Genomic DNA, 22,558 nt, shown 5'->3' on the forward strand with positions numbered 1-22,558 from the left:
CCAATCAGCTTGCTCCCAATAATCAGCAAAATCATGGAATCCATCATTGCTTCGGATATCAAATCCATCCTCTTCTCCAATGGCTTGATCTCGGGTCATCAATTTGAAATCAGACCAGGTCATTCTACTCTGGACAAGCTGCTTCTGCTGTCTCAACAATGGATGGAGGTCCTCAATGCCAAACAGGAAATTAGAGCTGTCTCCCTTGACATATCACGTGCCTTCGATATGGTCTGGCACCCCGCTCTGCTCACCAAACTCTCCTCCTATGGTAGCCATGGAAACCTCCACGCATGGATTGCAGACGTCCTCTCTGGTCACAGTCAACGTGTGGCCTTGAATGAAATTCTATCATCTCTCCTTCCTGTTCAGCTTGGAGTTCCCCAAGGCAGTGTGCTGGGCCCTGTGCTTTTTCTGCTCTTCATTAATGATCTCTCTGACTCTCTGGAAAATCCTCTCTATCTCTTTGCTAATGACCTCACTCACTGCCGCTTCATATCTCAACCCTCAGATCGGCAGTCTGCAGCCTCCTCACTCTCTACAGACCTGAACAAAATCACAAACTGGTCAAACAAGTGGAACATGTCTTTCAATCCTGACAAATCTCACACTCTCCCTTTGTCTCTCCGAAAAGACCGTCTGGTCAACCCTCCCATCTACTTTCTGAACAATCCTCTCCAAGAAGTTCTGTCACTCAACCTTTTTTGGTCTCACTGTCTGCCATGATCTTTCCTGAGAAAACCACATTTCCATGCTGGCCTCCAAAGCCAGTCACCGACTGGGCATCCTCTGTCATGCAAAGTCCTTTCTGGGCACTTCTGACCTCCTCACTACATACAAAGCTTTTATCCGCAGCTCAATGGAATACTGCTCTCCCCTCTGGGCTGGTGCTCCTGCCTCACACCCATCTCGGCTTCACGCGGTTGAAACCAAAGCTTTCAGAATCATTGGTATCTCCCGCGATGAAGCTGATTCTGAGGACCTTTCTCTCTCTCACCGCAGGCAGGTTGGTGGTCTTTCTGTCTACTACTGACTCCTCTCTGGCCTTGCTCCCCCTGCTCTGTCTGTGCTCTGCCCCCCAAATATTCCTTCAGGATGCACAAGATCTGCCAGAAACCCTCTTCTGGTGAAACTGCCAAAATCAAGACTCTCTGCTCACCTTCACTCTTTCATTCCTCTTTTCTCCCGCCTCTGGAACAAACTCCCTCACTCCCTTCAATCCCACTCCTCCCTCCAGGTCTTTAAAACAGCTGTTCACCACCATCTCTTATCTTCCTCCATCCAAAACCTTGATCTTTTCTACCCCGTTAAAGCACCCCAAATCCGCCTCTATCAATCCTCAACTTCTTTCCTGAAATTTCGAGTAGTGTTAATTTGCTTTCTTCCATGTACCCCTCCCTCTTCCCCCAGCCCTCCTCCTTCCACAGATCCACCGACGTCCCTGTTCTCTACTGTCGTTGTGCTTGTGTGCTTCCCTCCCTCTCCCCCTCTTGTCTCCCGCTCCCTTCATTGTATGTTTTGTTTTATGTGTCTGTGCATGTTTTCATGTTCAATGTGTTAGGACGAGCCTAGATTCTATACAAAAAAAAATAAGTTTATTTTCTTGACTTGAGATCATGAAACTTGCCTTTAATAGCAATGATGGTGATGGTGATGACGATAGCGACAATAAAGACAAGTGGATCATCGCGCTAGAGCAAATCCTAGAAGGGGAAACCAACGAACGGCAAGCCTCCTCCCCTCCCCCCCTTCGTCCCCCCCAGCGACGATAAAGACGAGCAGATCATCGCACTAGAGCAAATCCTGGAAGGGGAAACCCACGAGCGGCATGACCCACTGGTGACGATAAAGACGAGTATATCATCGCGCAACAGCAAATATGCGAAGGGGAAACCCACGAACGGCAAGGCCCCCCGGCGACAATAAAGACGAGTAGCTAATCGCGCTAGTGCGGATCCTCGAAGGGGTAAACCCATGAACAGCAAAGCCCCCCCGCCCCCCCCCCTGCACTTACATTTTAATAAAATAGTGATTTTTTAAATCGTTTCAAAATCCGGAAGATTAGCGCTGCTGAAGAAGTCTTGTACACGAACCATCCTTATACACTGTAATAATATGACATGGAGTCTCAATTTAGGAGATGGAGGCATTATTGATAATCACCACGATACACATGCTGAACCCTCTAATGATATATACCAATAGTATATCATCTACTGGGGGGCCTTGCCGTTCGTGGGTTTCCCCTTCGCAGACATAGTAGCATTATAGTGCATTCAGAAAGTATTCAGACCCCTTCACTTTTTTCACATTTTATGTTGCAGCCTTGTGCTGAAATCGTTTAAATTCATTTTTTCCCTCATCAATCTACACTCAATACCCCATAATGACAAAGAGAAAACAGGATTTTAGAAAGTTTTGCAAATTTATCATAAAGAAAAAAATGAAATATCACATTGACCTAAGTATTCAGACCCTTTGCTATGACACTTGAAATTTAGCTCAGGTGCCTCCCATTTCTCTTGATCATCTTTGAGATGTTTCTACACCTTGATTGGAGTCCACCTGTGGTAAATTCAATTGAATGGACATGATTTGGAAAGGCACACACCTGTCTATATAAGGTCTCACAGCTGACAATGCATATCAGAGCAAAAACCAAGCCATGAGTTCGAAGGAACTGCCTGCAGAGCTCAGAGACAGGATTGTGTTGAGGCACAGATCTGGGGAAGCCTACAAAAAATCTCTGCTGCATTGAAGGTTCCCAAGAGCACAGTGGCCTCCATAATTCTTAAATGGAAGAAGTTTGGAACAACCTCGACTCTTCCTAGAGCTGGCCGCCCGGCCAAACTGAGCAAGCAGGGGAGAACGGCCTTGGTAAGAGAGGTGACCAAGAACCCGATGGTCACTCTGGCTGAGCTCCAGAGATCCTGTGTGGAGATGGGAGAAACTTCCAGAAGGACAACCATCACTGCAACACTCCACCGATCTGGGCTTTATGGCAGAGTGGCCAGACGGAAGCCTCTCCTCAGTGAAAGACACATGAAAACCCACTTCGAGTTTGCAAAAAAGCACCTGAAGGACTCTCAGACTGTGAGAAACAAGATTCTTTCGTCTGATGAAACCAAGATTGAACTGTTTGGCCTCAATTCTAAGCGTCATGTCTGGAGGAAACCAGGCATCGCTCATCACCTGCCCAATACCATCCCAACGGTGAAGCATGATGGTGACAGCATCATGCTGTGGGGGTGTTTTTCAGCAGCAGGGAATGGGGGACTGGTCAGGGTTGACGTAACAATGAACGGAGCAAAGTACAGAGATATCCTTAATGAAAACCTGAAACAGAGCACTCAGGACCTAAGACTGGGCCGAAGGTTCACCTTCCAACAGGACAATGACCCTGATCACACAGCCAAGACAATGCAGGAGTGGCTTAGGGACAACTCTGTGAAGGTCCTTGAGTGGCCCAGCCAGAGCCCTGACTTGAACTCAATCGAACATCTCTGGAGAGACCTGAAAATGGCTGTCTACCGACGGTCCCCATCCAACCTGACAGAGCTTGAGAGGATTTGCAGAGAAGAATGGCAGAAAATCCCCAAATCCAGGTGTGCAAAGCTTGTCGTGTCATACCCAAGAAGACTCGAGGCTGTAGTCGCTGCCAAAGGTGCTTCAACTAAGTACTGAGTTAAGGGTCTGAATACTTGTGTCAATGTAATATTTAAGTTTTTACTTTTTAATAAATTTGCAAAACTTTCTAAAATCCTGTTTTCTCTTTGTCATTATGGGGTATTGAGTGCAGATTGATGAGGGAAAAAATGAATTTAAACGATTTCAGCATAAGGCTGCAACATAACAAAATGTGAAAAAAGTGAAGGTCTGTATACTTTATGAATGCACTGTATATCAATATATAGCATGGTTCTGGGAAGTATTATGAAGGGATTTGTGTTATACAGTCGTCAAGTATGTAATTCAATTTAGATCAAGGTTTAAAGAGTTAAAGGCATATTGTAGCGGCTACCGCTGGGTTTTCACAATCGCCTTGCACCTATCAAGGACGCGGAGCGATCACCATGCCGGGCTCGTCCAGGACGCCCGGGCAGGCTCGCCCTCAACTTGCCAGGCCGCAGCCAGGACGCTGGGCCACGCCCCATCTCGCCTTTCCTGGGCAAACGCTCCGGGATAATATGTATATATATTGCTGCCCGATAAACGGGCTTTTCAGAGTGCCTGAGTGTTTGGTTTGATTAAAGCAACTCGGATGAATTCCAGCTTTTTGTCGCGTCCATTCTTCCGATCGACGTGGGAGCCCCAGCTCCTTCATTGGTGACCTACCGACATGGACACGGCAGTCGCCCTTAAACTGCCTACCTTCTGGGAGGCTCACGCGGCGGTTTGGTTCGCACAGGCGGATTCCCTGTTCGCCCTGCGAGGCATCACGGCCGACGACACCCGCTTCCACCATGTGGTAGCAGCGCTCGGTTCGGCCACCGCGGCCCGCGCCCTGAGCCTCCTCGAGAGCCCGCCAGCCGCTGACAAATACGGCGCGATTAAGAAGCTTCTCCTCGACGCTTTCGCCCTCCCATCGGCGGAGCGCGCACGGTGCCTGCTCGACCTGCCCGAGCTCGGCGACACGCGCCCTTCCGAGCGAATGGACTACATGCTTTCACTGCTCGGCGAGCACTCTCCGGCATTCCTGTTCCGGGAGCTGTTCCTCCGTCAGCTGCCTAACCCGGTACGCCTCGCCCTGGCAAGCACGACGATCACAGATCCCCGGGCCCTTGCCAGAGAAGCCGACAAGATCTCCGCCGCAGGACAGCGCATCGCAGCGGCGACATGGGACCCACCGCCGTCCGACGCAACACCCATGGCGCCCGAGCACCCGGCACGGTCGACGACCGAACTGCCGACGCAATTGGCGGCCGCTACACCGAGCCGACCACCTCCAGCACGACGACCGGGGCCTCCACCTGACCAAGCGTGGTGTTACTATCATGCCAGGTTCGGACAGAAGGCCCGGACATGCCGACCCCTGTGCACCTTCGGCAGGCCGGGAAACGGCCGGGCCAGCGTTCATTACCAGCCATGAGCGCCGGCCACACGGGCAACTTGCTGTTCATCACGGATAAAGCGTCCGGACGGCGCTTCCTGTGCGACACCGGCGCCCAACTGAGCGTCATACCCGCCTCTGACCAGGACAGGCAATCCGCGGTTTGCTGCCCCTCCTTGGTTGCGGCCAACGGATCGACCATCCGCACCTTCGGCCCGCGCAACGTCACCCTCTGCTTTGGCGGCCAACGCTTTGCTTGGACGTTTGTAACCGCAAACGTGCCCATGGCTCTGCTAGGCGCCGACTTCCTCTGCGCACACGGACTGCTGGTGGACGTCCAACGGCGTCGTTTAATCAACGCCGAAACCTTCAGCTCCCTGGTATGCACATTGAGCAGCTCCGCGCCGACCGAGCTGGCATGCGCCGTCCCGGCGGCAAACGAGTTTGCTCGCCTGCTCACGGAGTTCCCGGCCCTCACGCGGCCGACGTTTTCGGCCGTCGCAGTACGGCATGGGATCGAGCACCACATACCAACCACGGGCCCGCCGGTCTACGCCAGGGCCCGCCGCCTCGACCCAGCCAAGCTCGCCGTGGCGAAGGCCGAATTCGACGCGTTGGAGCACCTCGGCATCGTGCGGCGCTCCGATAGCGCGTGGGCCTCGCCACTGCACATCGTGCCAAAGCCGGGGGGTGGATGGCGCCCGTGTGGCGACTACCGCCGTCTCAATGACGCTACCACCCCCGACAGGTACCCGATCCCGCATATCCAAGACTTCTCCGCCCGTCTGGCGGGACGGGTCATTTTTTCGAAAATTGATCTCATACGGGGATATCACCAGGTACCTGTCAGGGCGGCCGACGTCCCTAAAACGGCAGTCATCACGCCGTTCGGCTTATTCGAATTCTTGCGGATGCCGTTTGGTCTCAAGAACGCTGCTCAGGCGTTCCAGCGCTTGATGGACGGCGTGCTGCGTGACCTGCCGTTCCTTTTCGTTTACCTGGACGACATCCTCGTCGCCAGCACGTCCCGGGCCGAGCACCTCCTCCACCTCCGAACACTGTTCGGGCGCCTCAGCGAGCACGGCCTCATCGTCAACCCGGCCAAATGCCACTTCGGCACGACGGCCGTTGATTTTTTGGGCCACCACATCACCAAGAACGGGGCCGTGCCGCTGCCAACCAAGGTCGAGGCCATCACCACGTTCCCGCGTCCCCGCACCATAAAGGCCCTGCAGGAATTCCTGGGAATGGTGAATTTTTATCACCGCTTCGTGCCCCGCGCTGCTCAACTCATGCGGCCCCTCTACGAAGCCCTCCGGGGCAAGCCGGCCAAGCACGACATCGCCTGGTCCGCAGCAATGGATGCGGCCTTCCAAAGCTCAAAGCGGGCCCTCACCGACGCAACACTGCTCGCTCACCCGGTGCTCAACGCTCCCATCGCCCTCACCACGGATGCCTCCGACTACGCGGTGGGCGCCGTACATGAGCAATGGGTGAACGGGGTTTGGCAGCCACTGGTTTTTTTCAGCCGGCAGCTCCGGCCGAACGAGCTCAAATACAGCACGTTTGACCGGGAGCTCCTCGGTCTACACCTGGCCGTCCGCCATTTCCGCCACCTCCTGGAGGGCCGACTTTTCACGGCGTTCGTCGACCACAAGCCGTTGGTTTACGCCATGGCCAAGGTCACGGAGCCGTGGTCGGCCCGCCAACAGCGCCACCTCTCCGCCGTGTCGGAGTTTACCACGGACATCCGGCACGTCGCCGGCAAAAACAACGCCGTGGCCGACTGTCTTTCCCGGGCCAGCGCGAACGCGGTCCACCTGGGCGTGGACTTTGCGCTTATGGCGGCGGACCAAACCACCGACACCACGGTGCAAGCCCTCCGGGCGGCGGACACGGGCCTCCGCCTGGCCGACATCCCCTTCGCGGACACTGTCCTGCTCTGCGACGTCTCCCAAGGCCAGCCTCGCCCCATCGTGCCCGTCACCTGGCAACGCCGCATCTTCGCCTCCCTCCACGGCCTTTCCCACCCGGGCCGGAAAGCTTCCCAGAAGCTGGTGTCGGCGCGATTCGTCTGGCACGGCCTTCGTCGGGACGTCCGCGATTGGACCAGCACCTGCACGGCCTGCCAACGGGCCAAGGTCCACCGACACACCCAGGCCCCGCTGGCACCTTTCACCGTGCCCGAACGACGTTTCGACCACGTCAACGTGGATCTGGTGGGCCCCCTCCCCCCGTCACGGGGGTTCACACACCTGCTCACCATGGTGGACAGGACCATCAGGTGGCCGGAGGCCGTTCCCCTCGTCTCCACCACCACCGCCGACGTGGCGCAGGCTTTCATCGCCACCTGGGTCGCCCGCTTCGGCGCACCGGCGGACATCTCGTCAGACCGCGGACCACAGTTCACCTCCGAGCTGTGGGGCGCGGTCGCCCGCAACCTGGGGGTCAAGCTCCACCGTACTACGGCCTACCACCCCCAAGCAAATGGGTTGTGCGAGCGATTCCACCGCTCCATGAAGGCCGCGCTCATGGCCGGCCTTCAAGACGGCGGTTGGGCCGACCGGCTGCCGTGGGTCCTTTTGGGCCTCCGCACGGCCCCCAAGGAGGACCTCCAGGCATCCACCGCCGAGCTTGTCTATGGCCAGGCGCTATGCGTCCCGGGCGAATTCGTGCCCGATGCTACCAGTCCCTGGTCCGCAGCTCACCAGCGCTCGGACCTCCAGGAGGCCGCCCGACGGTTTGCCCCCTTGCCAACATCCCACCACGGTGACCCCCAGTCCTACGTCCCCCCAGCACTTCGCACAGCGGAGTATGTTTTTGTGCGTCACGACGCACATCGGGGGCCACTCCGGCCGCCGTACGACGGGCCCTTCCGGGTGCTGCGACGGGACGACAAGTCGTTCGTCATCGACATCGGCGGCAGGTCGGACCGGATTGCGGTGGACCGCCTCAAGCCGGCGCACGTGGACGTCGACCACCCACCACGGGTGGCCCTTCCGCCGCGGCGAGGCCGCCCCCCGTCCACGGTGCCCCCCACTCGACCGCCCACCACCACACCGGACCCCCTCCCACGACCCGCCAGGGGTCGCTTCGGCCGGGTCATCAGGACCCCCCTCAAATTGACCCTGCCGGTGCAAGTCGATTCTGGGGGGACGTGTGTAGCGGCTACCGCTGGGTTTTCACAATCGCCTTGCACCTATCAAGGACGCGGAGCGATCACCATGCCGGGCTCGTCCAGGACGCCCGGGCAGGCCCGCGCTCAACTTGCCAGGCCTCGGTCGGGACGCCCAGGCATGCCCGGGCATGCCCGGGCAGGCTCGCCCTCAACTTGCCAGGCCGCAGCCAGGACGCTGGGCCACGCCCCCTCTCGCCTTTCCTGGGCAAACGCTCCGGGATAATATCTATATATATTGCTGCGCGATAAACGGGCTTTTCAGAGTGCCTGAGTGTTTGGTTTGATTAAAGCAACTCGGATGAATTCCAGCTTTTTGTCGCGTCCATTCTTCCGATCGACGTGGGAGCCCCAGCTCCTTCAATATAAATAAATAAATTCCAGGTTCTACCGCCATTTTACCCAGTGCCTATTACACCACCCCATCTAACACGTTGCATTAGTTATTCGTGCCTGTTGTTTGTGTCCATTATAATGTCCTTAAAAACGGCAAGTTTCCCGTTTGGAATCTATCTATAATTCCAGTAATCTCTGTGTGTTTGTATGTGTGTATGTGTGTATGTTTGTCTGTGACCGCTATTTCTCGACAACTACCGGTCCGATATACTTGAAACTTGCCAGGTATATTGCTGGGGACCCGAGGATGTGCCTTTTCAAGGTTTGAAATTAATCGGACAAGTAGTTACCGAGCTATGGCGATTTCTTTACCAAACACTGCAAGCCGTTCGCTTTGGACCAAACCATTTCATGTAAATAGAGGGGGGGGTTCTGTGGTCGTTGCGAATGGACCAAACCATTCATGTAAATAGAGGGGGGGGGGGGGTTCTGTGATCGTTACTGCCACGTGGTTTCAAAGTTTTTTTTTGTTGTTGTTGTTTGCACGCATGTTTTTTTGCACCCACGTACGGGCACGCCCTAGGATGTTTACACACACACACCCCTACACAAATTTTTTTTTTTTTTGGCAAGGAACGGGCACCCACGTACGGGCACGTCCTAGCTTATATATAGTACGGGCATGCCCTAGTGATTTTCAATTTTGTTTGATTGTCAGGTAGGCAGAGGGTAAAAATATTATCTCTCTCCTCTCTGCGCATGTGTGGTCGGAACGAATTCCGAGTCAAGGTACGGTAAAACAGAAAATTGTCTTCCCATTCATGTTCTGATCTCACTTCAAATATATAATTCAATTTCGATAAGTTGTTCCTCAAACATAAACTGACGATCATAAACCGATAAGATAGACGGACGAGCAGCCGGACATGAACCAATTGCTTAACCGAGTTTTTCTCTTCGCGTGTGCGGGGTAATAAGAAGAATAAATACACTCTCTCCTAAAAACAACAAAAAGTAATATTAAAGAACAGTACAACGAGCAATTGCCTCAAAGAATCATACTTTTTCATCGTAGCTTCCGACAGCAAGGAACTGGCTTGATGGACTCCAGGCAACGGCTTTAACACCGAGCGCCCAGGAGTACGCAGAATATGTGAAGAGGACACGACCATCAGCAGAGTACACCAACACCTTGTACTGTACAGGAAAAGGGGTGCGTGGGGAGGTGACGACTTTAAAGAGCTATGAACAAAAATGCAGAATGAACAATCAGATAGAAAGAAAGTAAATAAATCACCTCCGTGGAAGCCTCCCAGATGCAGAGAACACAACCATTTGGGGACCAAATCAAACCGGCCAAATCCTCGGTGTCGGTCGCAAAGTGCTGATGAGAGTACAAGGTGCGATAGCAGATCAAAGACAATCATATGTCCCACCAGCAATACTCCATATAATATTACAACTTTTTTTATTTTGTAAACAATATCGAGGCTCGTGTAAGAGCTAACAGTTAATCACAAAAAAAAAAACGGACACACAAAACATACAATAAAGGGAGTGGGAGACAAGATGGGGAGAGAGAGGGAAGCACACAAGTACAACAGAGAACAGGGACATCGGGAGATCTGTGGGAGAGTGAGGTTTGGGGGGGACGAAGCATGGGAAGGGGTGGGGGGGGTGGGAGAGGTATAAAACACATGGACACTGCTCGGACTTCCAGGAAAGACGGTATTTCAAAAAAGTGGATCTGGGGTGAATTAACAGGGGTACAAAAGATCAAGGTTTTGGATGGGGGAAGATACGAGATGGTGAACAGCTGTTTTAAAGACCTGGAGGGAGTTTAAACGATATAAATGTTTGGGTTTTGGACACCTGTAATACAATGTCCCTTAATGTTTAAGAACAAAAGGCACAGAGGGAAGATCCATAATGCAATGAAAACTCTCAAATCCAAAATTCTGAAGTGCAAAATATCCCAAAATGAGAACTTCCTCATATTCAAACTTCCCGGCAAAATAGCGCCCGAGTTTTCGAAAGCTGTCACTCCTAATCCGCTGCGCTGCCTTGTCTTCCTTGTTTGAACCTGCAGGCGATGTTACTCCGTAATTTTCGCACGGTATTTCTGTTTTTGCCGGATTCTACCCTCATAATGTCATATAACAAGGATCCAAGTGATAGTGCTGAGTCTAGTAGTGCGAAGAAGAAGCATGTTACATTTACAATCAAAAAGCAGGAATTACTTCATGGTGAGTTGGTGTGGAACCTGCACTTTTTTTTTGCATTTGTACCTCTGTCACCAAAGGTGAACGGAGGTTATGTTTTCATCCCTGGCTGTCTGTCTGTGAGGTGGATATCTCAAAAATTTATGGACAGATTCTGAGGAAATTTGGTGGAGAGATTGCGTGTGTGACAATGACTAATTGACTCAATCTTTGTGACGATCCGGATCTGGATATGAGGACATTTTTTATTTTTAAAGTGATTCTTCGCCAATGAGGGACGGGACCATAAATGATCTATAGCACAATACTGTATTTCAAAAAGATGTGGACGGTGTATGACAAAAGTTGGTGGATGAGTTGGGTAAGTGACAAGAACAAGACGATTCGATTTTTCTTTAGGTCTGGATCCAGATCCGGCCCATCAATGGGATGTGCTTTTTCTGGGCCCTGTGCTTTTCCTGGTCTTCATCAATGATCTCTCTGACTCTCTTGAAAATCCTCTCCATCTCTTTGCTGATGACTCTACTCTCTGCCGCTCCATTCCTCATCCCTCAGATCGGCAGTCTGCAGCCTCCTCACTCTCTGCAGACCTGGACAAAATCACAGTCTGGTCAAACAAGTGGAACATGTCTTTCAATCCTGACAAATCTCACACTCTTACGATGTCTCTCCGAAAAGACCGACTGGACAACCCTCCCATCCACTTTCTGAATAATCCTCTCCAAGAAGTTCTGTCGCTCAAGCTTTTGGGTCTCACTATCTGCCATGATCTTTCCTGGGAAAACCACATTTCCAAACTGGCCTCCAAAGCCAGTCGCCGACTGGGCATCCTCCGTCATGCGAAGTCCTTCCTAGGCACACCTGAGCTCCTCACCACATACAAGGTCGCAGGTCGCACAAGGTCGCACAAGCACTGTTCCGACAGGTCGCACAAGATCTGCCAGCAACCCTCTGATGGTTAAACTGCCGAAATCTCGGCTCTCTGCTCACCTTCACTCTTTCATTCCTCTTTTCTCCCACCTCTGGAACAAACTCCCACACTCACTTCAATCCCACTCCCTCCAGGTCTTTAAAACAGCTATTCACCACCATCTCTTATCTTCCCCCATCCAAAACCTTGATCTTTTCTACCCCCACTAATTCACCCCAGATCCACCTTGTTTGAAATTCCAACTTCTTTCCTGGAAGTCCTGGCAGTGTCCACATGTTTTATACATCTCCCACCCCCCCCCCCCCCCTCCCCATGCCCCCTCCCCAAAGCCCTCTCCCTCCCACAGATCTCTCGATGTCTCCATGTCTCTCGGTCGCTGCTCTCAAATGTTGTGTTTGTGTCCTTCCACCTCTCTCCCCATCTTGTCTACCGCTCCCGATGTTATATGTTTTATGTGTCGTGTCGGTTTGTCTTTCTGTGTGATTAATGTTCGCTCTTTCACGAGCCTCGATCTTGTATACAAAAAAAAAAAAGAAAAAAAAAAAAGGCTTTCATCCGCAGCTCAATGGAGTACTGCTCTCCCCTCTGGGCTGGTGCTCCTGCCTCACACCTAGCTCGTCTTCACGCTGTTGAAACCAAACCGTTCAGAATCATTGGAATCTCCCGCGATGACGCTATCTCCGAGGGCCTTTCACTTACTCACCGCAGGCAGGTTGGTGGTCTTTCCGTCTTCTACCGACTCCTCTCCGGCCTTGCTCCCCCAGCTCTCTCTGGGCTCTGTCCCCCAAATATTCCTACAGGTCGCACAAGATCTGCCTGCAACCCTCTTATGGTTAAACTGCCAAAATCAAGACTCTCTGCTCACCTTCACTCCTTCATTCCTCTTTTCTCCCGCCTCTGGAACAAACTCCCTCACTCTCTTCAATCCCACTCCTCCCTCCAGGTCTTTAAAACAGCTGTTCACCACCATCTCTTATCCTCCCCAATCCAAAACCTTGATCTTTTCTACCCCTGCCAATTTCACCTCAAATCCACTTTTTTGAGGTGACTTTTGACTTCTTTCCTGGAAGTCCTTGGTGTCCTTGCGTTTTATACCTATCCTGCCTCCCTCCAGGCCCTCTCCCTCCCACACATCTCCCGATGTCCCTGCTCTCAAATGTTGTGTTTGTGTGCTTCCTCCCCTTCTCTCCCCATCTTGTCAACCGCTCCCCTTTTTATATACTTTGTTTCCTTGTTTGTTTGATAAATGTTAGCTCTTTCACGAGCCTCGACTCTGTATCCAAAAAAAAAAAAAAAAAAAAATGGGATGCAAAACAAACGGTTTAGCCTGGCAAAGGTATGCACTCTATCTATTGAGTGTCGTTCGAGTTTAGGTCAGTAATGTGCAACAATTACAATAAATGTTTTATAAAATATATATTCACTTATACAGTGCTTGTATTACATGCAAATAACATGTAAAAAGTACATCTGGTATACAACAACAGCAGTTTTAAAGTTACGAAACGTTTCATATTTCAAAATCTGATAGATTCTGTAATCCGAATACTGTTTGGTTTCAAGGAATTTGGATTTCATAGTTTTTCATGTACGTCGTCTTCCAAAGACAAACCTTGAGGAGCTGCCAGTCCTGACAGGCAAACACACTGACAAAATCTTTGCAGTTTCTCCTTTCAGCCAATGCCATGTACTGACCATCTTGTGTGAAGTCCACCCCTGCAAATGAAGAAACATGGTATTTGAATTTATACTCATCCATACTCATAATACTCATTCATTAATACATTAACATTCATTAATACTCAATGAGCCTGGTGTTGGCTTAGCGGTTAGGGTGCCGGCTTGGGATCCTAGGATCCTGGGTTCGAATCCCGGTCGATCGTTGAATTAACGCCAGGGGGGTTGACTCAGCCTGTCATCCTTCCGAGGTCGGCAAATTGAGTACCAGCTTGCTGGGATGAATGATCCCGGTGTGTACCCCGGTTTAGAATAGGTACACCGTATCCCTACGCATCGTAAGAACGTGACCAAGGGTTGGCGTCAGGAAGGGCATCCGGCCATAAAAACATTGCCTCAAACAGGGAACCATGATTGTCATGGGGCCCACAAGGCTAACCCCCGCTCTAGCGGGGAAAATGGCCTTAAAACGATCATTCATTCATTCATATTCACTCATTCATACTCCCTGTCCAACTGAAATGGCTCTGCAATCTCAAGGATAGATGCAGGGTCAGCAATTAGTTATTAAAACTTCAGAACGAACCATAATATTTCCAATCATGGTCAAAAAAAAAACAAAAACAAAAAAACAACAACAATGGATATATATATATACAGTCACATGAAAAAGTAAGTACACCCCATGTAAAGTTTTGACTTTTTCAACATATTTCAACATACAGCTATTTGATCTTCATTTCAACAATATTGATAGATAAAGGTGATATAATATAACCAATATCATGAAACATTTACATTTTGTCGTCCATAACATAATTTAAACAAACTTAAATGCAAATTTCACATTTGCTGCTCTCGGGTCTGCTCTCGGGCTGAACTTGCTGGGGCGGCCTGGCCTGAACAAGTTGGCAGTTCTTTGGAATCTTCTCCACTTGTTGATGATCTTCCGGACAGTCGAATGATTTATTTCAAATTGTTTGGAGATCTTTTTAAATCCCTTCCCAGACTCGTAGGCATCTATAACCTTCTTTCTGAAGGCCTCAGAGAGCTCTTTTGATCTAGGCATGGTGACGCCGCACACTTCAACAACAAAGAGCAAACCAAACTAAATGTCTGAGGTTTAAATAAGACAGGTTCCTCCAAGATCCTCTCCAACGATGTTCTAATCATTTGCACCTGAGCTGGTGCACCTGATTCTAATTTTAGGTATTTGAAGTAGTGATAAATGTAGGGGTGTACTTACTTTTTCCACATGCGAAATTTTCATTTGTGTTTATTAAAATTATACAATGGACTACAAAATGTATATACAACAACACACCACAACATGCATTTTAAGGCAATTTTCCCTGCAAGAGCGGGGGTCCCCATGACAATCTTCTCCATTTTGCCCTATTTTCTGCATCTCTCCTTGTTAACCCCCTTGCCCGCATGTCTTCTTCCACCGTCTTTAGCCAAGTCTTTCTCGGTCTTCCCCACCCTCTACTTCCTTCTACATTCATTTCCATCACTCTTCTCAACCAGTCACTTTCATCCTTCCTCATCACATGACCAAACCATCTCAACCTGTTCCTCTTCACAGCATCAATCACAGGCTCTATTCCCATCATCTTTCGCAATTCATCATTTGTCTTCCTCTCTCTCAGCGACACTCCGCACATCCACCAAACCATTCGCATTTCCACCCTTTCCAGCCTTCGTTGCTGCTCTACGTTCATGACCCATGTCTCGCTCCCATAAATCATAACACTTCTCACACATGCAGCATACACCTTTCCCTTCAGCTTCAACGACACTCCCCTCCTCATCAGCACGCCACTCAGTTCCCGAAACTTCTTCCATGCACATCTCACTCGAGCAACCGTTGCCGAGTCTGATCCACCTTCTCCATTCAGCATGTCTCCGAGATAGCAAAATGTTTTCACACCTTCCAGCTTCACGCCGTCTCCAAGATCCAACTCAACATTTCCTCCATCGGCAGCTCCCTCTGTGCACACCTTACATTTGAATGTAGCTGCCACACTGGTTAATGACCCTCTCAGACCACTACATTTTTGATGAACCCACTCAGCGCACATTGTACATTGAATGGAGTTCACTCCGACACCCTTCCTACACACAGCACATGGCCACTTCCCAGTTCTTTCCACCTCACCACATGCTTTACCACTTGCCATCACCTTCGTCTTTCCTATATTCACCTTCTTTCCTTCCACTTGTTCATCTTTTCGTTCAGTCCATCCATACTTTCCGCAATCAACACCAGATCATCTGCAAACAACAACTCCCACGGTAAACCTTCCTTTACGGTCTGAGCCAGCACCTCCATCACAGCTACAAATAATATTGGACTTAGTACCGACCCCTGCTGCACTCCCACCTTCACCTCAAACTCACCACTGTTCCCGTCCTTCGTCCTTACAGCTGTGCGCGCTCTTTTGTACATTGCCATCACAACTCTGATCAACCATTCCTCCACTCCTAACTTCCTCAATGCCCATGTCAATACTTTGTGTGGAACCCTATCAAATGCTTTCTCCAGATCAACAAACCCAAGAAACAACCTCTTCCTCTTCTCCATGTACTTCTCCTGCAACTGCCTCACAATAAAGAGCGCGTCTGTCGTTCCTCTTCCTGGCATAAATCCAAACTGCATTTCATCGATCTTCACCTTCTTCCTTATCCTCCTCTCCAACACCCTTTCCAATACCTTCATTCCATGCTCCAATAACTTTATCGCTCGGTACGAGCCACACTCTAGAGGGTCACCTTTCCCCTTGTTTAGAGGGACAAGGGTACTCAGTTCCCAATCCACTGGAATGCGGCCTTCTTTCACCACCAGATTACAGATCTCTGTCATTCTCTTCACACCCCAACTTCCTGCTGCCTTCAACATATCTCCCACAACTCCCGTCGGCCCTCCCGCTTTTCTACTCTTCATTGCTTTTATCACTTCCTCAACTTCCTTCTCAGTTATCTTCTCTGCCGGTCCTAAAACTGGGTTACTCTCTATGTTGCCATCCCATTCATTATCTGTATTCAACAGCATTTCCATATATCTTTTCCATCTTCCTTTAATTCCATCTGGGTCCACAACGATTTGTCCCACTTCATCCTTCAAGCAACTCACCCCCATCACATCACACCTCTCTTTCGCTATCTGCTTTGCAATCCTGAATACCGCTCTCTGACCCTCTTCCGAATCAAAGCGTTCTCTGAACATTTTCCTACATGTCTCCTGCACCTTTGCTACCTCTTTCTTTGCAGCCTTCTTGGCTGCCTCATAACTTTCATGCTCTGCTTTTTCTGCTCCCGTACCCTTCGCCTTCTGCCACTCCTTGAACTTCTTCCTCTTCTCGTCAATCCTCTTTCCAACTTCATCATCCCACCACCATGTTTCCGAGTGCCTCGGTGGTCCTTTTGTCCATCCACATACCTCACCAACGGCTCCCAACAGACTATCTTTCATTGACATCCAACCACTTTCAAGCTCAACCACATCATCCTCGACCCGACTCAGCCTCTCTTTAAATGCCTCCCTTACTGTAATCTCTTTCAACCTCCACACCTTCATTCTCGGTTGGTACTTCATCCGCCGAGCTCTCCTCGCACCTTTCACCCTTATGTCGCAGACAACCAAGTGGTGCTGTGAAACAGCCTCCTCCCCCGGGATCACCTTTGTGTCCCGGAGGTGCCCCCTATCTCGCCTACGCACCATCAGGTAGTCAACAGTTGTCGTCGACCCACCTGACGTGTATGTAACAAGCTTATTATCCCCTTTCTGGAACTGAGTATTACAAATCAACAAATCAGCTCCATCAGCAAACTCCAAAATCCTTTCACCTTCTCCATTTCTCACACCATATCCATAACCCCCATGAACTCCCTCAAAACCGTCCATACTCCTTCCCACATGTCCATTTAGGTCGCCTCATACCACAACAACTTCTTCATCTTTCACGTTTTCCATCAGCTTCTCTATCGCACACCAGAACTTGTCCTTCTCTTCATCGCTCCGACCAACCTGCGGAGCATATCCCGAGATGACGTTCACCAAGAGCTTTCCAATCATCATTTTCACCATCATCAACCTATCACTCACTCTGGTCACACTCACCACACTGTCTACAAACTCCTCAGAAAACAGGACACCAACACCATTCACGCCCTCCGGGCACCCTTGCCACACAAACTTGTATTTCTGTCCCTGCCTACCCTTCACCATTCTCACACCACTTCCCTTCCATCTCGTCTCTTGCACACAACATATGTCCACTCTTCTTCTGACCAATACTTCCACCACTTCTCCTGATCTCCCTGTCATTGTCCCTACATTCCTTGTCCCAAACCTCAGAAACCGATCTCCACTTCGGGCTGTACCCTGCCCATATGTAGTTGTAGTTGTCATGGTTCTCTTTTTGAGGCAATGTTTTTATGGCCGGATTCCCTTCCTGACGCCGACGAAAATATGAAAATAAAAGAAAAAACAGATGGAAGCCTCTCGTCAGTGAAAGACACATGAAAGCCCGCTTGGAGTTTGCAAAAAAGCACCTAAAGGACTCTCAGACTGTGAGAAACGAGATTCTGTGGGCTTTCATGTGTCTTTCACCGAGGAGAGGCTTCCGTCTGGCCACTTTGCCATAAAGCCCAGATAGGTGGAGTGTTGCAGTGATGGTTGTCCTTCTGGAAGTTTCTCCCATCTCCACACAGGATCTCTGGAGCTCAGCCAGAGTGACCATCGGGTTCTTGGTCACCTCTCTTACCAAGGCCCTTCTCCCCCGATTGCTGTTTGACCGGGTGGCCAGCTCTAGGAAGAGTCCTGGTTGTTCCAAACTTCTTCCATTTAAGAATTATGGAGGCCACTGTGCTCTTGGGAACCTTCAATGCAGCAGAATTTTTTTTGTTGGCTTCCCCAGATCTGTGCCTCGACACAATCCTGTCTCTGAGCTCTGCAGGCAGTTCCTTCGACCTCATGGCTTGGTTTTTGCTCTCATATGCATTGTCAGCTGTGAGACCTTATATAGACAGGTGTGTGCCTTTCCAAATCATGTCCAATCAATTTAATTTACCACAGGTGGACTCAAATTAAGGTGTAGAAACATCTCAAAGATGATCAAGAGAAATGGGAGGCACCCGAGCTAAATTCCAAGTGTCATAGCAAAGGGTCTGAATACTTATGTAAATGTGATATTTCAGTTTTTTCTTTTTAATAAATTTGCAAAACTTTCTAAAATCCTGTTTTCTCTTTGTCATTATGGGGTATTGAGTGTTGATTGATGAGGGAAAAAATGAATTTAAACGATTTCAGCATAAGGCTGCAACATAACAAAATGTGAAAAATGTGAAGGGGTCTGAATACTTTCTGAATGCACTGCAGTTATCTGCCATTGTGTATGTATAAAAAAACAACAAAAAAAAACAAACAAAAAAAACCCTAGCCATCGAGAGCATGGGATTCTGCCGAGACCTCTGCACCTAACCCTAACCCCTAACCTAAAAAACCCGAGAGCTCTACACAACAGAATTCCTGCAAGCTCTTATTTTATTTGCTCTTATTCCTGCAAGTCCTTATCCTCTGTTATCTCTCATAAATGTGCCCTTTTAGCACTCCCAGGGCCTCGAAGCACAAGTTTAAGCAGGAAAACCTTGATCTTTTCTACCCCCGCTAATTCACCCCAGATCCACTTTTTTTGAAATTCCAACTTATTTCCTGGAAGTCCTTGCAGTGTCCATATGTTTTATACCTCTACCACCCCCCCCCCCCCCCCCAGGCCCTCTCCCTCCCACAGATCTCTCGATGTCCCTGCTCTAAAATGTTGTGTTTGTGTCCTTCCCCCTCTCTCTCCCCATCTTGTCTACCGCTCCCCTTATTATATGATTTATGTGTCGGTTTGTCTTTCTGTGTGATTAATGTTCGCTCTTTCACGAGCCTCGATCTTGTATACAAAAAAAACCAAAAAAAAACCCAGGTCCTCCATCTTGGTCTTGACGCATCATGGGGGAAGCCGGTGAAGGTCAGAGAAATGGCTCGGTCCAATGGTGAAAGATAGAAGAAGGGTGCGGATCGTCAGAGGTGATTTCGGTGGTCGAGATAATAAAAGGCAACGACAACCAGGGACCCAGGGGAGAACTTACCCAAAGCGAAGCCGCGAGGCTGCTGAAAATTGGAAGTTCACAAGCGGAAAAAACACGTCCAGCCAACGCCATGCTCACCTCATCCATCCACGTCTCTCCCCCATCTGACAATCATTTACGCTAAAGCTATTAACAGGCTTAGTTTTGGTCAGCCTGCGTTCAGTTCTCTCAGTTCTGGGTCTTAATGCCACCATTTTTTCCATTTATTCAATGCCATTTCTCAGCTCAAAAACGCCAGAAGGCCTCAGAAGAAGTCGGATTCTGTACAATAAAGCTTCATATATACGAATGCTAATATCGCTGATCTTCATACCTATGAATCGCTGTATTCCTGTATATATATCTCAATGCTCGTAAACAAACGCCAGTGTCTGTGCCTTTATTTAATTTCCACACACGTTTTACATCGAACATGCGATAAGCTCGAAAATCTCTTTACCTGAACCGAATTTCAAAATTGTAACTGTGAAATTGACCTTAGCAGCAGTTTCGACTCCTAAACAAAAGTGTTCATTTGTCCAATCCGGACATCTCAACCGTTTCGTTGGAGGTGCTTGTTTGCGTGCTTAAGCCACTTGGCGAGCACTCTATAAGCAGCTTGGTAATGGGGCACCCCACTTTTCACAATTCTCTTATCTTTCATTTGCTCTATTTGGTTTTTGACTTTGATGATAACGTCGATGATTTATGCATGACTTCGATGCTCAACTTTGAGTGCTATTCTTACGTCCGTGAAGTTATGGCCAATTTCACTTTTGTGGGAGCTGTGCTCACACGATAAAGCCAGACAAAATGGACGACACAGGAACGAAGTTTCACCGAGCTATTTATTTAGCTCAAAACCAAAGAACTCAAAAGCACACTGAATCCGCCCCTCGAACGGGCGGCAATTTATAACGCAAACTAAACACACAAAAGCCACGCCTCAGGCGGGGCGTGGTATGCAAAAGAGGTAAGTCACGCCTCTCGACGGGGCGTGGTATGCAAGGCAAGTGTTCACCCGAGAGGGCAAGACTGGACACGCCCGGGCGAGTCTGGACACGTGACCGCTCGCCGGTTGCGTCATCGGCCGGAGCACGGTAATTGTGTCATGCTTCCGGTAACCGCTACATGCGCCCCCCCCCCCAGAATTAACCTGCACCGGGAGAGTCAGTTTGAGGGGGGTCCTGATGACCCAGCCGAAACGACCCCTGGCGATTCGTGTGGGGGTAGGCAGCGTGGCGGTGGATGGTCGGGCGGGGGGCTTGGTTGACGGGGGACGGCCCCGTCGTGGAGGAAGGGCCAACCGTGGAGGTTGGTCGAGGTCCAAATGGGCCGGCTTGAGGCGGTCCACGGAGATGCGGTCCGGTTTGCCGCCGATGTCAATGATGAACGACTTGTCGTCCCTCTTCAGGACCCGGAAAGGTCCATCGTACGGCGGCCGGAGGTCTGAGTGTTGGCGAGCCGCGGACCAGGGGCCGGTGGCGTCAGGGATGAATTCGCCCGGCACGCGCAGTGGCTGGCCGTAGACCAGCACGGCGGTGGAAGCCTGGACGTCCTCTTTAGGGGCCGTTCGGAGGCCAAATAGGACCCACGGGAGCCTGTCGGCCCAACCGTCGTCCTGGAGGCTGGCTCTGAGATGGGCCTTCATCGAGCGGTGGAACCGCTCGCACAAGCCGTTGGCTTGGGGGTGGTAGGCCGTGGTGCGGTGAAGCTTGACCCCCAAGGCCTGGGCGACCGCGCCCCAAAGCTCGGAGGTGAATTGCAGGCCTCTGTCGGAGGAGATGTCCGAGGGCGCGCCGAAACGGGCAATCCAAGTGCCAATAAAGGCCTGCGCCACGTCGGCGGATGTTGTTGATGCCAGCGGGACGGCCTCCGGCCACCTGGTGGTCCTGTGCACCATCGTGAGGAGGTGGGTGAAGCTCCGCGAGGAGGGAAGGGGTCCCACCAGGTCCACATTGACGTGGTCGAAGCGCCGCGTGGGCATGTCGAATGGTGCCAATGGGGCCTGGGTGTGCCGGTGGACCTTCGCGCGCTGGCAGGCGACACAGGCATTGGCCCAGTCGCGGACGTCCTTACGGAGCCCGTGCCAGACGAACTTTGCTGCCACGAGCTTCTGTGATGCTTTCCGGCCCGGGTGGGAAAGGCCGTGGAGGGCGGCAAAAATGTGCCGCTGCCATCCGGTGGGCACGATGGGGCGAGGTTGGCCCAGGGAAACGTCGCACAGGAGAACCGTGCCTGTGTCCTCGAAGGGGACGTCGGCCAACCGCAGGCCTGTGTCCGCTGTCCGGAGGGCTTGCACCGTGGGGTCGGCGGTCTGGTCGGCCGCCATGTGGGCGAAGTCCACACCCAGGTGGACGGCATTCGCGCCGGACCGGGAGAGGCAATCGGCCACAGCGTTGTCCTTGCCCGCAACGTGCCGGATGTCCGTCGTAAATTTGGACACAGCGGAGAGGTGGCGCTGCTGGCGGGCCGACCACGGCTCCGTAACCTTGGCCATGGCGTAGACCAGGGGGTTGTGGTCCACAAACGCCGTGAACGGGCGGCCCTCCAAAAGATGGCGGAAGTGGCGAACGGCCAGGTAAAGGCCGAGGAGCTCGCGGTCGAAAGCGCTGTACTTGCGCTCGTTAGGTCGAAGCTGCCGGCTGAAGAAGGCCAGCGGTTGCCAAGCTCCGTTCACCCACTGTTCATGCACGGCGCCCACCACATAGTCGGAAGCGTCCGTGGTGAGGGCGATGGGTGCGTCGAGCGCCGGGTGTGCCAGCATGGTTGCGTTGGCGAGGGCCAGCTTAGCGCCCGTGAACGTCGCGTCCATCTCTGTGGTCCAGGCGACGTCGTGCTTGGCCGGCTTGCCCCGGAGGGCTTCGTACAGGGGGCGCATGAGTTGGGCGGCGCGAGGCACGAACCGGTGGTAAAAAATTTACCATCCCCAAAAATTCCTGTCGGGCCTTGATGGAGCGGGGGCGCGGGAAACTTGTGACTGCTTCCACCTTGGTAGGCAGCGGGACGGCCCCGCGCTTCGTGATGCGGTGCCCCCGGAAGTCGACGGC

The 22,558-nt window shown here is 51.1% G+C and overlaps 2 protein-coding genes across 3 annotated transcripts in view; one reads left to right on the forward strand and one right to left on the reverse strand.

Annotated features, from left to right (window-relative positions):
* LOC137429038 (tumor protein p63-regulated gene 1-like protein) overlaps positions 1 to 1,620 on the forward strand; it is an 89,221-nt gene extending 87,601 nt beyond the window's left edge. The window contains exon 5 of the mRNA XM_068119048.2: positions 1,411 to 1,620. Coding sequence (XP_067975149.2) covers positions 1,411 to 1,572 — 162 coding nt within the window. The 3' untranslated portion in view covers positions 1,573 to 1,620. The remainder of the gene's footprint in view (positions 1 to 1,410) is intronic.
* WRAP73 (WD repeat containing, antisense to TP73) overlaps positions 1 to 22,558 on the reverse strand; it is an 89,367-nt gene that overhangs the window by 49,134 nt on the left and 17,675 nt on the right. For both annotated transcript variants that reach the window (XM_068119045.2, XM_068119046.2), the window contains exons 5-7: positions 13,327 to 13,430; positions 9,859 to 9,945; positions 9,624 to 9,758 (exon numbers count right to left, since the gene is read on the reverse strand). In XM_068119045.2, the coding sequence (XP_067975146.2) occupies positions 9,624 to 9,758; positions 9,859 to 9,945; positions 13,327 to 13,430 (326 nt within the window). The remainder of the gene's footprint in view (positions 1 to 9,623; positions 9,759 to 9,858; positions 9,946 to 13,326; positions 13,431 to 22,558) is intronic.

The sequence above is a fragment of the Myxine glutinosa genome, chromosome 6 (assembly GCF_964187855.1).
Source record: "Myxine glutinosa chromosome 6, kmMyxGlut1.1, whole genome shotgun sequence".
Classification (NCBI taxonomy): Eukaryota; Metazoa; Chordata; class Myxini; order Myxiniformes; family Myxinidae; genus Myxine; species Myxine glutinosa.